This window comes from Erinaceus europaeus, unplaced genomic scaffold (assembly GCF_950295315.1).
Source record: "Erinaceus europaeus unplaced genomic scaffold, mEriEur2.1 scaffold_464, whole genome shotgun sequence".
In the NCBI taxonomy this organism is placed as follows: Eukaryota; Metazoa; Chordata; class Mammalia; order Eulipotyphla; family Erinaceidae; genus Erinaceus; species Erinaceus europaeus.
Genome location: NW_026647606.1, coordinates 2632 through 19379, shown reverse-complemented (window position 1 = coordinate 19379; position 16748 = coordinate 2632). Strand labels below are relative to the sequence as shown.

At 44.1% G+C, this 16748-nt stretch overlaps 1 protein-coding gene across 1 annotated transcript in view; it reads left to right on the top strand.

Moving 5' to 3' along the window:
- LOC103115800 (beta-1,4 N-acetylgalactosaminyltransferase 2) overlaps window positions 1-16521 on the top strand; it is a gene marked incomplete at its 3' end in the record, with an annotated part of 46961 nt that extends 30440 nt beyond the window's left edge. The window contains exons 4-7 of the mRNA XM_060184156.1: window positions 3813-3919; window positions 7455-7492; window positions 14749-14929; window positions 16435-16521. Of these exons, the coding sequence (XP_060040139.1) occupies window positions 3813-3919; window positions 7455-7492; window positions 14749-14929; window positions 16435-16521 (413 nt within the window). The remainder of the gene's footprint in view (window positions 1-3812; window positions 3920-7454; window positions 7493-14748; window positions 14930-16434) is intronic.
- Window positions 16522-16748: the final 227 nt, after the last annotated feature.

The following is a 16748-nucleotide window of genomic DNA, read 5'->3' as shown; positions in this document are numbered from 1 at the left end:
AGCTAGAAATTGAGGAGGGAGGGGGGTGATAGAGAAGGAGAGAGACAAGGGCTGAGTAGTGGTGCATCTGGTTGAGCGCACATGTTACAGTGCTTAAGGACCTGGGTTCAAGCCTCCAGTCTGCAGGGGGAAAGCTTTGCAAGTGGTGAAGCAGTGTTGCAGGTGTCTCTCTGTCTCTTTCCCTATCACCCCTTTCCCTTTTGGATGTCGCTACTCAATTAACAAAGATAATACAAGGAGATGGGTGGTGACACACCTGGTTGAGCACACATATTGCCCTGCAGTGGCGGGTGGCTAAAAAGACTAATTAAAAAAAAATTATATTTATTTATTTCCCTTTTGTTGCCCTTGTTTTTTTATTGTTGTAGTTATTATTGTTGTTGCTATTGATGTTGTCATTGTTAGACAGGACAGAGGAAAATGGAGAGAGGAGGGGAAGACAGAGAGGGGGAGAGAAAGATAGACACCTGCAGACCTGCTTCACTGCCTGTAAAGTGACTCCCCTGTAGGTGGGGAGCTGGGGGCTCAAACTGCGATCCTTACACTGGTCCTTGCGCTTTGTGCCACATCCGTTTAACCCTCTGCGCTACGGCCCTATTCTTGTACTATGCACTTACCCAGGTGCACCACTGCCTGGCCCTCAACCTTTATATTTTAATTAAAATTTTTATTTATTTGATAGAACAGAGAGAAACACCTGCAATATTGCTTCACCCATTCATGAAGCTTCTCCCCTGCAAATGGGGACTGGGGCCTTGAACCCAGATTCTTGTGCATTGTAATTTGTGCATTCAACCAGGTGTGCTATCATCCAGTCCCTTTTTATTAATTAAACATTTTATTTATTTATTTATTTATTGAATAGAGATAGTCATAAGTTGAGAGGGTAGGGGAGACAGAGCGACACCTGTAACACTGCTTTACCACTTGCAAAACTTTCCCCTGCAGGGGGGGGTTGGGGACTCGAACTGGGGTCCTTGCACATTGGAACATGTGTGCTCAACCAGGTGTGCCACCGCTCCAGCCCCCTTTTTATTAATTAAAATTTATTTATTTATTTATTAATGAGAAAGGTAGGAGAAAGAGAATGAACCAGACATCATTCTGGTACATGTGCTGCCAGGGATTGAACTCAGGACCTCATGCTCAAGAGTCCAATGCTTAATCCACTGCACCACCTTCCAGACCACTTTTATTAATTTTTTATATTTTTTATTATTTATTTATAAAACGGAAACACTGACAAAACCATAGGATAAGAGGGGTACAACTCCACACAATTCCTACCATCAGAATTCCGTATCCCACCCCCTCCCTTGATAGCTTTCCTATTCTTTAACCCTCTGGGAGTATGGACCCAAGGTCATTGTGAGGTGCAGAAGGTCACTTTAAAAAAATATTTTTAAAGATTTTATTTATTAACGAGAAAGGTATGAGGAGAGAGAGAGAAAGAACCAGACACCACTCTGGTACATGTGCTGCTGGGGATTGAACTCAGGACCTCATGCTTGAGAGTCTAGTGCCTTAGCCACTGCGCCACCTCCCAGACCACTTTTTAAAATTTTTATATTTATTTATTTTCCCTTTTGTTGCCCTTGTTGTTTTTCATCGTTGTAGTTATTATTGTTGTTGTTGGATAGGACAGAGAGAAATGGAGAGAGGAGGGGAAGACAGAGAGGAGGAAAGAAAGATAGACACCTGCAGACCTGCTTCACCACTTGTGAAGTGACTCCCCTGCAGGTGGGGAGCTAGGGGCTTGAACTGGGATAGCTTACTTACTCCGGTAGGGGCACTTTGCGCCACTTGCGCTTAACCCACTGCACTACCACAGGTAGAAGGTCACTTTTATTAATTTTTAAATATTTATTTTCCCTTTTGTTGCCCTTGTTGTTTTTAATTTTTTAATCTTTATTATCTTTTGGATAGAGACAGCCAGAAATTGAGAGGAAGGGGAAGACAGGGAGACAGAGAGACACCTGCAGCGCTGCTTCACCACTTGTGAAGCTTTCCCCCTGCAGGTGGGGACCAGGGGCTTGAACCTGGGTCCTTGAGCACTGTAACATGTGCACTCAACCAAGTGCACCACCACTTGGCCTCTGTTGCCCTTGTTGTTTTCTTGTTGTAGTTATTGATGTTGTCGTCGTTGTTGGATAGGACAGAGAGAAATGGAGAGAGGAGGGGAAGACAGAGAGGGGGAGAGAAAGGTAGACACCTGCAGACCTGCTTAACCACTTGTGAAGCGACTCCCCTGGAGGTGGGGAGCCAGGGGCTCGAACCGGAATCCTCACTCAGGTCCTTTGCGCTTAACTCGCTGTGCTACCGCCCAACTCTCTTTAATTTAATTTTTTATTAAATTTTTAAAAAATATTTATTTTATTTATTTATTTATTCCCTTTTGTTGCCCTTGTTGTTTTATTGTTGTAGTTATTATTGTTGTTGTCGTTGTTGGATAGGACAGAGAGAAATGGAGAGAGGAGGGGAAGACAGAGAGGAGGAGAGAAAGATAGACACCTTGCAGACCTGCTTCACCGCCTGTGAAGAGACTTCCCTGCAGGTGGGGAGCCGGGGTTGGAACCGGGATCCTTATGCCGGTCCTTGTGCTTTGCGCCACCTGCGCTTAACCCACTGCGCTACAGCCCAACTCCCCTAATTTAATTTTTTAACTAGAGCATTGCTCAGCTTTGACTTATGGTAGTGTTGAAGATTGAAGTTGGAGCCTCTGAGTCTCAGGCACGAAAGTCATTTGCATAGCCATTATTCTATCTCTCCAGCCTGCAATCCACTTTTAAAAATTTTTTTTAAATCCATTTATTTATTCAGTATTGAATAGATAGAAATAGAAATTGAAAGGGGAAGGGAAGATAGTAAAGAAGACAGACAGAGGGAGTCAGGCGGTAGCACAACAAGTTAAGCTCAGGTGGCACAAAGAGCAAGGACCTGGCATAAGGAACCCAATTCAAGCCCCCGGCTCCCCACCTGCAGGGGGGTCACTTCACAATTGGTGAAGCAGGTCTGTAAGTGTCTCTCTTCCTCTTCCCTTATCTGACTTCCCCTCCTCTCTCTATTTCTCTCTGTCCTATCCAACAATTACGTTATCAATAATAACAACAATGATAACTACAGCAATAAAAAAAACCAAGGGCAACAAAAAGGAATAAATAAATAAATATTAAAAGAAAAGAAGAAGACAGACAGAGAGACACCTGCAGCCCTGCTTTACCACTCGAGAAGCTTTTCTTGAGGTGGGAACCGGGGCTTGAACCTGGGTACTTGCGCACTGTAATGCGTGTATTTAACCAGGTGTGCCATCACCTGGCCCCCAATCCACTTAATTTTTTTTTAAAGAATGTATTTATTTATTCATGAGAAATATAGGGGAGAGAAAAAGAACCAGACATCTCTCTGGTACATTTGCTGCTGGGGACTGAACTCAGGACTTCATGCTTGGAAGACCAATGCTTTATCTACTACACCAACTCCCAGACTACCCCAATCCATTTAAAAAAATATTTAATTCATTTATTCATTGGATAAAGACAGAGAGAAATTGAGAAAGAACAGGAAGTTAGAGAGGGAGAGAGGCAGGGAGACACCTGCAGCACTGCTTCACCACTTGTAAAGCTTTCCCTGGGGCTTGAACCTGGGTCCTTGCACATTGTAATGTGTGCTCAACCAGGTGCACCACCGCCCAGATCCTGCAATCCACTATTGCTCTCTTCCCATGGCAATACAGGGCTCTAGGCACGGGCAACACTTTAAGATCTAACCAGGGACAGAGTCAGGGAGCTGCTGATGGTTCTCTTTCCCTACAGGGAAGGGCTGCCCCGCCCACCACCCCTGCTGGCTGAGCCCAACCTTCCTTTTGGGTACCCCATCCATGGGGTGGAGGTGATGCCCCTGCACACAATTCTCATTCCAGGTAGGTATATCTCCATCTGCAGAGAATGGGACAGGGGAACAGTCTTTCACTGAATACCTTCTATATAGACAATATAATTGGGATCACGATGTGACGTCATTTAATGTAGGGTTCACGGTTCCACCACTGGCACGTATTCTGTGTACTAACTGTGCCCTCCCCCCTTTCTGGGGTTCTGAGACAACCGAGAAGAATACAATCTGTGTGACTCAAGAAACCCTAGAGTACATCTGACTTTTTGGGGGTCTTCCCCCCCTCATGGGAACAGGCAAAGTAAACTTGCACCCACCTCCTGGGAGGACATGTTGAAAAGGACATGTGTGTTGGTTAAAACTCCCCTCCGAACAGGATTATACATATTCCTCTATTTCAGCATGGCATTCCTACAAAGTAAATGTCACCTTGACAGTTTCACAGGTGCCTTTGCAAGGTATCTAAAGTCATATAGGGAGGATATATTTGAATTAGGACTTGAGCTAGTAGTTTTATGAGTAGAGGTAGAGATGGCCTCTAAAGAAAACACGTTTGGGGGAGTCGGATGGTAGCGCAGTGGGTTAAGTGTACGTGGCGCAAAGCACAAGGACTGGCTTAAGGATCCCAGTTCGAGCCCCTGGCTCCCCACCTGCAGGGGAGTCGCTTCACAGGCGATGAAGCAGGTCTGCAGGTGTCTATCTTTCTCCTCCCCCCTCTCTGTCTTCCCCTCCTCTCTCCATTTCTCTCTGTCCTATCCAACAACAACGGCATCAATAACAGCAGCAATAACTACAAGAATAATGAAAAACAACAAGGGCAACAAAATGGAAAATAAATAACTATTAAAGAAAACACATTTGGGTGGTCTCGGAGGTGGTGCAGTGGATAAAGCACTGGATTCTCAGCCATGAGGTCCTGAGTTCAATCCCCAGCAGCATATCTACCAGAGTGATATCTGATTCTTCCTCTCCTCCTCTCTCTCTCATGAATCAATAAATAAATTATTTAAGAAAACACATTTGGGATGAATTGTTAGTGGTTTTGAATATTCTATTCATTAATTTTTATTTGTATTTTATTCATTTATTCATTCATTTATTTATTTATTTTTACCAGAGCACTGATCAGCTCTGGCTTATGGTGGTATGGAGGATTGAACCAGGTACACTACCACTTGGCTCGCCTAATTCATTCATTTCAGACAGAGGCAGAGATAGAAATAGAGATAGAGAGATAAGATAGATAGAGAGGCCACAGTACTGAAGCTTCCTTTAGTTTGGTGTGAGGCCGGGGCTTAATAGCACAGTAGTGCACTACTAGTAGTTCCAAGTGAACTGTTTCACCGGCTCTGAATATTCATTTTTAAATGATTTGCTATTTTTCTTTATGGTTGCTTGCTTGTTATTATTAGGGCTTCATCACTCCAGATCAACTTTTTAAAAAATATTTATTTATTTATTGGATAGACACAGCCAGAAATTGAGAGGGAAGGAGGTGATAGAGAGGGAGAGAGACAGAGAGACACCTGCAGCCTTGCTTCACTACTCATGAAGCTTTCCCCCAGCAGTTGGGGGCCGGGGACTCGAGACTGAGTCCTTGTGCACTGTAACATGTACCCTCAACCAGGTGCTCCACCACCCGGCCCCTCCAGGCCAACTTTAAAAAAAAAAAAATTGGAAGTCAGGCGGTAGCGCAGCGGGTTAAGCGCATGTGGCATAAAGCGCAAGGACCAGCATAAGGATCCCAGTTCGAGCCCCTGGCTCCCCACCTGCAGGGGGGTCGTTTTACAAGCGGTGAAGCAGGTCTGCAGGTGTCTGTCTTTCTCTCCCCCTCCCTGTCTTCCCGTCCTCTCTCCATTTCTCTCTGTCCTATCCAACAACATCAATAACAATAATAACTACAACAACAATGAAAAACAAGGGCAACAAAAGGGAAAATAAATAAATATAAAAATTTTTAAATATATTTTTATTTATTTAAAAACTAATTTATTTATTTGTTATTGGATGGAGACAGAGAGAAATTGAAAGAAGAGGGAGAGATAGAGAGGGAAAGAGACAGAGAGAGACACTGTAGACCTGTTTCACTTCCTTCCATGCTTGAGGCTCCGGGGTCCCAGGTTCAATCCCCAACACCACACTAAACCAGAGCTGTGCAGTGCTCTGAAATAAATAAATAAATAAATAAATAAATAAATAAATAAATAGAGGGACCGGGCAATGGTGCACCTGATAGAGTGCACACAGTACCATGCATGAGGACCTGGGTTCAAGCCTCTGGTCTCTCACTGCAAGAGGAAACTTCCCAAGCAGTAAAACAGCACTTTCCCTTTCTTGCTCCTTCTCTGTCTTTCACCCTCTATCAAAAGCAAAAATACATAAATAAATGATAAAAAAAATCTGATGCAATTGATGGAGCCACACATGCACTAAGCCCCCGTAAAAATAAATAAATAAATAAATAAAAATAAAATAAGAGATGAATAAACAGTAAATTTCACACTGTGTATATTTTACCAAAACATAAGCAATGTGCTTGGGCAGGCAGATGTCACTTGGATACTGTGCTTACTTTGTCATGCACATGACCCGGATTCAAGCCTGGCCCTGCACCGTCTGTCTCTCTGTCTCTGTCTCTGTCATTCTATCTGAAAAAACTGACCTGGGAAAGTCAGGCAGTAGCGCAGCGAGTTAAGCGCACATGGCATGAAGCGCAAGGACCGGCAGAAGGATCCATGTTTGAGCCCCCAGCTCCCCACCTGCAGGGGAGTTGCTTCACAAGCGGGTGAAGTAGGTCTGCAGGTGTCTGTCTTTCTCTCCCCCTCCCTGTCTTCCCATCCTGTCTCCATTTCTCTCTGTCCTATCCAACAATGACGACAACAATAATAACTACAACAATAAAAAAACAAGGGCAATAAAAAGGGAATAAATAAATAATATTAAAAAAAAACTGACCTGGAAGGGGGCCAGGTGGTGGTGCACTTGGTTAAGCCTCACATTATAGTGCTCAAGGACTTGGGTTCAAGTCCTTGGTCCTCACCTGCAGGTAACCATTATGCTGTCTCTCCAGCACCCTTATCCATTTTTAAAGTGCACATTCTGTTGCATTAAGCACATTCAAATTGTTCTGCAGCCATCACTACCACCCACCTCTAAAGCTGATACTCTGTACCCACTTACCGTTACCCCACTCCCCTTCCTGTGACTGTTACACTGCTTTCTGCCTGTGAAGCTGACTACTCTGGGAACCTCACACAAGGGTGATTCATTGTTCACCCAATGCTTCCTTCTCTCCAGTAACAGAAATACTGGAAGGGACTGGATTAATTAACACCATCTACTCAAAGCTGAGTGTGGACACTAGAGGACATAGAACTAGTGAGAAGGACCATGGGACACCTGGGGAAAAGGTAGCCTGTAGCAAACACCCTGGAGAGAAAGTGACACTTGAATAGGCGCTGGCAGGATATGTAGAAGGTAGTTAGGAAGGAGAGTGCATCAGTCAGGGAGCTCTTGGCTACCTCTCAGATGGTATCTTTTATCCTCTTTCCTGTCTCTTCTAGGTCTCCGGTTTGAAGGACCAGATGCCCCCATCTACCAGGCAAGAGTCCCTTTCATAGTCCCTTTTTTGCTGTTGATAATTCTGTCCCCTGCTCACCACCATGCTCACCACTGTCCTCAATGGTGACAGATCTCAGATCTTGACAGCCCCTCTCAAGATTAAATGTCAAGTAAGAGTTCAAGGTTGGGAGAGGGTACTTCCAGAAGGTATAATTTTTCCCAGCCAAGGGAGTGGCTGAAGTCTCAGGGAAGATTTTAAAAAAAATAATTATTATTAGGTAGAGAGAGAAAAAAAATTGAGAAGGGAGGGGGAGATAGGGAAAGAGACAGAGAGACACCTGCAGCACTGCTTTACCATTTGTGAAGCTTTCCCCCTGCAGGTGGGGACCAGGGGCTTGAACCTGGGTCTTTGTGCACTTAACCAGGTGCACCACCACCTGGTCCCCTCAGGGAAGATTTCTAGAACTGGGTCAATGACTGGGGAGACAGCTCAGTGGCAGAGCACAAGACTTGCATGTATAAGGTCCAGTGCTCTATCCCCAACACCTCATGTGCTGGTGTGGTGCTCTGGTCTCTTTCTCTATAAATTAACAAATGCCGGGGGCCGGCCCTGGCCATAGTTATTCAGGGTCTTCTGAAGGGAAGGGGAATCAGCGATGAAGAAATGGAGTGAGTGACGCATTAGCTGCTTTAGGTGCAGGAGAGAAATGCCTCTGGCCTCTGTCTGCCAAAGTTTATTATTTAGACACTTTTCACTTGGATACGGTTGCCATCATGCAAAACTATTTTTTATTAACAATAAAAATAACTCCAGACATTATTATCACTATAGACATTATTATCATTTTTAAAAATTTCTTTATTGGGGAATTAATGTTTTACATTCAACAATAAATACAATAGTTTGTACATGCATAACATTCCCTAGTTTTCCATATAACAATACAACCCCCACTAGGTCCTCTGTCATCCTTCTTGGACCTGTATTCTCCCCACCCACACACACACCCCAGAGTCTTTTACTTTGGTGCGATACACCAATTCCATCAATTTCATTTCAGGTTCTACTTGTGTTTCTTTTCTGATGTTGTTTTTCAACTTCTGCCTGAGTGTAAGATCATCCCATATTCATCCTTCTGCTTTTGACTTATTTCACTTAATATGAATTTTTCAAGGTCCATCCAAGATCGGCTGAAAATGGTGAAGTCACCATTTTTTTACAGCTGAGTAGTATTCCATTGTGTATATATACCACAACTTGCTCAGCCACTCATCTGTTGTTGGACACCTGGGTTGCTTCCAGGTTTTGGCTATTACAAATTTGCTGCCAAGAACATATGTGTACACAGATCTTTTTGGATGGGTGTGTAGACATTATTATCATTATAGGCAAGTTCTCCTTGAGAGTTTCTTTGGTCTTGAGACAGCCTGCCCCCCCCCCCCCCTAGGTTTTGACCATCTGTATGGCCTTGGTGTGGCCAAAATTGCTTCAGACATGATTCCCTTTGTTTTAACTGTCTTTGTTGGTTAGCATATCTTTTCTGGAGCTCAGTCTAACAGCTTTTCTTCTTAACCCATTCTTGGATGGTTCTAAGTAACATTAAAAATTTTTTTAAAATTATTATTTATTTTCCCTTTTGTTGCCCTTGTTGTTATTATTGTTGTTGATGTTGTCGTTGTTGGGTAGGACAGAGAGAAATGGAGAGAGGAGAGGAAGGCAGAGGGGGAGAGAAAGATAGACACCTGCAGACCTGCTTCACCTGCAGACCTGTGAAGTGACTTCCCCTGCAGGTGGGGAGCCAGGGGCTCGAACCGGGATTCTTACTCCAGTCCTTATGCTTTGCACCACGTGCGCTTAACCTGCTGCGCTACCGCCTGACTCCCAGTAACATTTTTCTAATATCTAGCAAACTGTCTACGTAAAGAAATCTGCTGTGAAGTAAGCACACACCTTGAGGGCTCTCTTTTAGCCAACCTTTGAATATATGAGAGTTCACTAACTTTTGCCTATTTAGAAGTTTACTAACTTTTATTCATTAACCCTTACATTAGCTATTTAACTACACAACTTCTATATTCATCATAGATACCGGTAAGTGGAAGCAGGGGGTGTGTGGGTGAGGGAAAACAATAGGGTCTCTTTATAATTAGGTAGAGACCACAGTCTGTCACTCATACTATAAGCCACCTGTAATTCTGGCTTTTGGTCTGAGTTCAGCTAATTGAGAAGCTGTAGTGGTGACAAATAGCTTTTTCTGAAAGCCTTTCAATGGGTATGGCAGCTTCTGCTCCTGGCCATTTTTAGTCTTGTCACACTCACTGCCATAATTGCTGTCACTATGTACTTCCCCGGGGATCTCACTCTCTTTCATAGTCCCCAGGTATATTTGTGCATACCCAATATAGCCAATACGTCTTTATCAATGTAAGGAAAAATAGCTTCAGTTTAGTCTTAGGACTCCCTGCTTTGCAGTGAGCCCTAGCCTGCCGGGGACTGTGCCATATAGCAGGCCTGACTTGCCTCTGCCATTTTTTATTGTCCTCAGGTAATAGTTGTGTATTTTCAATATACCATTAAGTCTTTAAATTATCAATGTAAGGAAAAATAGCTTCAGTTTAGTCCAGGACTTTCCATTTTGCAGTCAGTCCTAACCTTCTGGAGACTGCCATCCAGCAGGCCTGACATCAGTAATGTTGCACCCACAACTCAAGGCTCCTGTGGAGTACTGTCTCTCTCAGCCTAGCACTTGCAAGATGGACTCTCTGGGCCCTATACTACTTCCATCATTTCACATAAATTTACCTCAAGGTCTTATGCAAGTGTATCCAGCTAGTGAGTATAAATCAAACCCAGGACCTTAACTAAAGAGGTATCTGGAAAATGTAATTTTAGTTTTCCCACCAGTGAATGAGGCCTTGAGTGCAGGCCCCAGTATTTCATGTGCTAAAGTGATGTTCCAGGTTTCTCTCCTTCTTTCTCATATTAATAAATAAACATATTTTAAAAGGCTATTGCTTTATTTTAATTTTATTATTTAAAAAAATATTTATTGGGGGCCAGGTGATAGCACAGCAGGTTAAGTGTGCACAGCATCAAGTGCAAGGACCAGTGTAAGGATCCCGCTTCAAGCCCCCAGCTCCCCACCTACAGGAGGTCACTTCACAGGCAGTGAAGCAGGTCTGCAGGTGTCTGTCTTTCTCTCCCCCTCTTGTTTTCCCCTCTTCTCCCTATTTCTCTCTGTCCTATCCAACAACAACAGCAGCAGTGGCAACAATAACAAACAATAGCAATGGCAATAACAACAAGGGCAACAAAATTATTTATTTTTTGGATATAGTCAGAAGTCGAGGGGGAGCAGGGAGAGAGAGGGATAGTGACAGAGAGAAACCTACAGCCCTGCTCATGAAACTTTCCCCCTGCAGGTGGGGCTGGGTACTTCCACCTGGTCCTGGCATATTGTAACATGTGTGCATAAATAAATCCTTTTTAAAAACTTTATTTATTCCCTTTTGTTGCCCCTGTTGTTTTATTGTTGTAGTTATTATTGTTGCTATTGATGTTGCTGTTGTTGGATAGGACAGAGAGAAATGGAGAGAGGAGGGGAAGACAGAGAGGGGGAAAGAAAGATAGGCACCTACAGACCTGCTTCACCGCTTGTGAAGTGACTCCCCTGCAGGTGGGGAGCCAGGGGCTCGGAACTGGGATCATTAAGCCAGTCCTTGTGCTTTGCGCCATGTGCATTTAACTCGCTGGGCTACTGTCCTACTCTCCTCCCCCCCTTTTTTTTAACTGGAGCATTGCTCAGTTTTGGTTTATGGTGATAAGGGGAATTGAACGGGACATTAGGGCACTTTCCCCCATCATAAATAAATCTTTAAACAGCAAAACAACAAAAGTATGTCTGCAGGGCATATCTTTTGCCTACCAGGCTGGTTGCTCTTCTAGCAACTCAAACTACTTTCTTCAAAATGGAGCTATTGTCTGTGTGTGTGTGTGGGGGGATAGACAGCATAATGGTTATGCAAACAGACTCTCATGCCTGAGGCTCTAAAATCTCAGGTTCAGTTCCCTGTACCACTATAAATCAGAGTTGAGCAGTGCTCTGGTAAAAAAAAAAAAATCAAAATTGATTTTTTTTTCTCTGTTAACCTGTTCCCCACCCCCCACTGCAACTTCAGCCACTAAGTAAACTGTTCAAGTCATTTAAGACAGAGGTTACAATGGTGATGAGCAAATCTATAAAATGATGACATCTTCCAGAAGAAAAGTCTCCTATCAAAGGGCTGGGCGGTGGCACACCCAGTTAAGTGCACACAGTGCTAAGTGCAGGGACCCATGCAAGGATCCTGGTTTGAGGCCTTGGCTTCCCACCTGCAGCAGGGACCCTTCACAAGCTTCCAAGCAGCTCTGTAGGCATCTGTCTTTCTGTTTTCCTCTCTATCTTCCCCTCCTCTCTCAATTTCTCTTTGTTGTATCCAATAATATGGAAAGAGTAGCTGCCAGGAGCCGTGGATTTATGTTGAGGCACCGAGCTCCAAAGATAACCCTGGAGGGTGGTCTGGGAGATGGTGCAGTGGATAAAGTATTGGACTCTCAAGTGTAAGGTCCTGAGTTCAGTTTTTGACACCACATGTATCAGAGCGATGTCTAGTTCTTTCTCCCTCTTTGCCTATTTTCTTCATGAATAAATAAAAAAAATATTTTTATTAATATGATTTGGTTTTATAATTTTATAACTTTTATTTATTTATTATTGGATAGAGACAGGGAAATTGAGAGGGGAAAGAGATATAGAGAGGGAGAGAGACAGAGTGACACCTGCCACATTGCTTCACACTGTCCAAGTGTCTATTTTGTTAGTGCCTCCCCCCCCCCTTCTCCTCTTCCTCCTCCTTTTCCCCCAGAGCAGTGCCTAGTTCTGGCTTATGGTAGTGCCACTGACTGAACCTAGGACCTCTAAGCCTATGGCAGGAAAGTCTGTTGTGTAAAACACTGTGATATCTCCCTGACCCTTAGCCTATTGGGTTGTTGTAAAAGTCATAATGTATTTTTCTGTGTTTTTTTTTTAAAGATTTTATTTATTAATGAGAAAGATAGGAGGAGACAGAAAGAAAGAACTCAGGACCTCATGCTTGAGAGTCCAAATCTTTATCACTGCGCCATCTCCCGGACACGATGTATTTTTCTATTTTTCTATGCAAAAATATGTCATGACTTTTCTGACAACCCAATAAGTTTCATGAAGATAGCAAACTGTTGCAGAAGATAAGAAGGCAAGAGAAGAGAGTGGTGCTAGAAAGTAGCAATAGGGATGGAGAAAAGCAGTTCTTTTGTAGGTACATTTTGAAGCCAAGCTGGCAGGATGAGTAGGGGAAATAGCACAGTGGCTATGTAACCACTCTCCCACCTGAGGCTCTGAGGGCTCAGGTTTAATCCCCCTGCATCACCATAAATCAGAGATGAACAGTGCTTTGGTATAAAACAAACAAACAAATAGACTGGCTGTTGGCATGAGGGAAAGAGCAGAATGGAGTGACTTGCATTTGGGACTTGAGCTGCTTAGTAATCAAGGGTGCAGCAAGAACTAGCAAGAGAGTGGAAAGCAGGTTAGTGGGGGAAAATTAATAGTTCAATAGCAAAGACATCAGTCTGAGTTTCTAGAAAAGCAAATAACCTGAAAGAAATGCACTGGAGATGTGCTTTTTGTGTGGAGGGATTAAATATTTATTAACATGAATGAGAAGAAGAGAAAGAGAACCTGGGTATCACACTTGCACATGCCACGGATGGAACCTTGTGCTTTTAAGCTTAATGATTTGATACTGTGTGGTCCTTGCCCCACCACAGAGGCTTGATTTTTTTTTTTATTATTGTTGTTGTAGTTATTGTTGTTATTGATGTCGTCATTGTTAGGACAGAGAGAAATGGAGAGAGGAGGGGAAGACAGAGATGGGGGGAGAAAGATAGAAACCTACAGACCAACTTCACTGTCTGTGAAACGACCTCCCTGCAGGTGGGGAGCCAGGGGCTCGAACCTGGATTCTTATGCCAGTCCTTGCACTTCGCGCCACGTGCACTTAAACTGCTGTGCCACCGCCGGACTCCGGAGGCTTGGGTTTTTAAACTATCAAAATGTTAATGTTGGAGGTGGGGTGGAGAGACAGGATAATGGTTATCCATGCCTGAGGCTCCAAGGTCCCAGGTTCAAGTCCTACACAAGCCAGAGGTGTGCTACTCTGGTTAAAAAAGAAGGAGGAAGAGGAGGGGGGAAGAGGATGAGGAGGAGGGGGGAGGAGGAGGAGGAGGAGAAGGAGAAGGAGAAAAGAAGAAGGAGAAGGAGAAAAGAAGAAGGAGAAGGAGAAGAAGAAGGAGAAGAAGAAGAAGAAGAATGGAGTCAGGCGGTAGCGCAGCGCGTTAAGCGCACGTGGTGCAAAGCGCAAGGACAGGCGGAAGGATCCAGATTCGAGCCCCCCCCCCCACCTGCAGGGGAGTCACTTCACAGGAGGTGAAGCAGGTCTGCAGGTATCTATCTTTCTCCTTCTCAGTCCTAACAACGACATCAATAACAACAACTACAACAATGAAAAGAGCAACACAAGGGAAAATAAATAAGTAAATATTAAAAAAAAAAAGACTTAAAGTTATTTAAACCCATCTCCTATATAGAGGTGTAAAAAGAGGAGGCCGGATGGTGGTGCACTGGGTTAAGCTTACATTGTACAGCACAAGGATTAGTGCAAGGATCCCTGTTTGAGTCCCTGGTTCCCCACCTGCAGGGAAATCACTTCACAAGAGGTGAAGTACATCTGCCAATGTCTATTTTTCTCTCCCCTACTCTTTCAATTTCTCTCTGTCTTATCCAACAACACATCAATAACAACAACAATAGCAACAACAAGGGCAACAAAAATGGGGAAAATGACCTCCAGGAGCAGTGGATTCACCGTGCCAGGAAAAAGAGGTGGAAGGAAGTGTAGAACTTAACTTGGAAAAACTCTTGTTTTGGGGGGTCAGAAGGAGAAGGGAGAGCTGGCAAGCAGAAGTCAAACAGAGCAGCCAGTGGAATATGATGGTGGATTGCAGAAGGATAGTATCCTGCTAAGCAAGAGCAAAGAAGTGACTCTTGAAGGCATCTGACTCTAGAGCTTGCTTTTCCTTTAACGACGGGACATCAGGCTCTAACTTAACAAGGGTTTCTGTGACTCCTCTCGCTCATGTGTGCTCTGCCCCCTGGTGGCCATCATACATATGTACCTCTCCTTCTAGTGAGCGTCTTTCTCCCTCATGAACCCTAGGTCAACCTCACAGCTTCTCTGGGGACACTGAACACCCTCGTTGACATCTCAGACCGGGTGGTGCAGGGCAGAGGAAAGAAACAGCTGACAATTTCAACTAGTAACCAGAAGCTTTTGAATTTCATCCTCCAACATGTGGCATACACCAGCACAGTGTACCAACACAACAGAGTGGATATAGGTAAGAGCCCGTTCTTGCAGGAAGCCCCGGAAGACCACCAGGATCTCTCCTCTTCAAGGACTTCCTCCTCCAGGAGCCTGCCTACATTGAAGACTCTTCCCTTGCTCCTGTCTCTAACCTTCAGACACCTAGCTTCCTAACTGTGGTCTTTAATACTAACTAGCCCTACATTCCATTACCCCATAAATGACATAGAGAGACTGCAAGGAAAAAACAGATGAAGTGCCCACTTTGTGAGGAGAGACCATTCAGGCTATGAACCTGGGAACCATTTACGTTCTTTTTTTATTATCTTTATTTATTCATTGGCTAGAGACAGCCAGAAATCAAGAGGGAAGGGGTGGGGGGATAGAGAGGAAGAGAGACAGAGAGACACCTGCAGCACTGCTTCACCACTTGTGAAGCTTTCCCCCTGCAAGTGGGGACTCGAACCTGGGTCCTTGCTCATTGTAACATGTGCGCTCAACCAGGTGTGCCACCACCCGGTTCCCCTCATTCTTTTTTTTAAAATTAATTAATTTATTTTCCCTTTTGTTGCCCTTGTTGTTTTTTATTGTTGTAGTTATTATTGTCATTGATGTCATCATTGTTAGATAGGACAGAGAGAAGTAGAGAGAGGAGGGGAAGACAGAGGGGCAAGAAAGACAGACACCTGCAGACCTGCTTCAGTGCCTGTAAAGTGATCCTCCTGCAGGTGGGGAGCCAGGAGCTCGAACCGGGATCCTTAACGCCAGTCCTTTCGCTTCGTGCCACGTGCACTTAACCCAGTGCACTACTGCCTGGCTCCCAACCATTTATATTTTATGACCCATTCTCTGCAAAGCTAGCTGGAGGCTTCAGCTGCTGCAGAGGGAAAAATGCCTTGCATGTTTCTGAACCATTTTCAGGAAAGAGGGGGTGTGGGGGCTGTCCTGTCCCTTTCTTCCTAATTAAAGTAGTCCTTTTCTCTCTGCTGACCACACAGGATGCATTGCTAGAACATTAAGAGAAACAGTGGAAATGGAGCCCAAAGGGATCATCACACTGAACTAAGGAAAATGTTCTCTCCACCCTCAGGTTTTCAGATATTCCCTTTTATAAAGTAACTTTTGATAGTTTTTAAAAGTGTTAAATAGTGCAGGTCGTAGTAGTTCTTTCGTTGAAGTCTCTCTGAAATTTAATTTATGGGTTCAATGGTAATGTAGGGATAGCATGGAGAAGAGGAAATTATCTACCTAGTGCACTTCAGAAAGTAAATGGCAAAAGTCAATTCAGTCCTCTGATTCCAAGCCTTCTCCATACCCACAGATTCTAGCAGGGACAGAAGCTTTGAGATAAGGAGACTTTGAGCACAGAGCAAGTCAGAATCAAGAATGTCATGGATACACTGGGGTTCTCTATTTCATCCTGGCCAGGGCAGTCTCTACCAAATCTTCACCTCACCCCCATCTTCCCAGGCTTCCTTGGGGCAGTATGGAGTGACCCAGACCTGGTGCCACCCACTCTGATCTTTTTCCTCCATCTAGTGAGACTGAAGTTCAACTCCTCGGTAGCCAAGTTCCCAGTGACCATCCGATATCCTGTAATGCCCAAGTTATATGACCATGGACCAGGTAAGACCCTTGTGCTGCTATTCTGATAGAAACCTGTTGAGCTATTCAGAAAGAACATTCAGAAAGAACCTCCTATGAAATGGAGCAGAATCCATCAACATAGCAGTTCCAATAGAATTCTTTTCCACGTGGTGTAGTGGATAAAGCATCAGATTCTCAAGTGTGGGGTCCTGAGTTCAATCCCCAGCAGCACATGTACCAGAGTGATGTCTGGTTCTCTCTCTCTC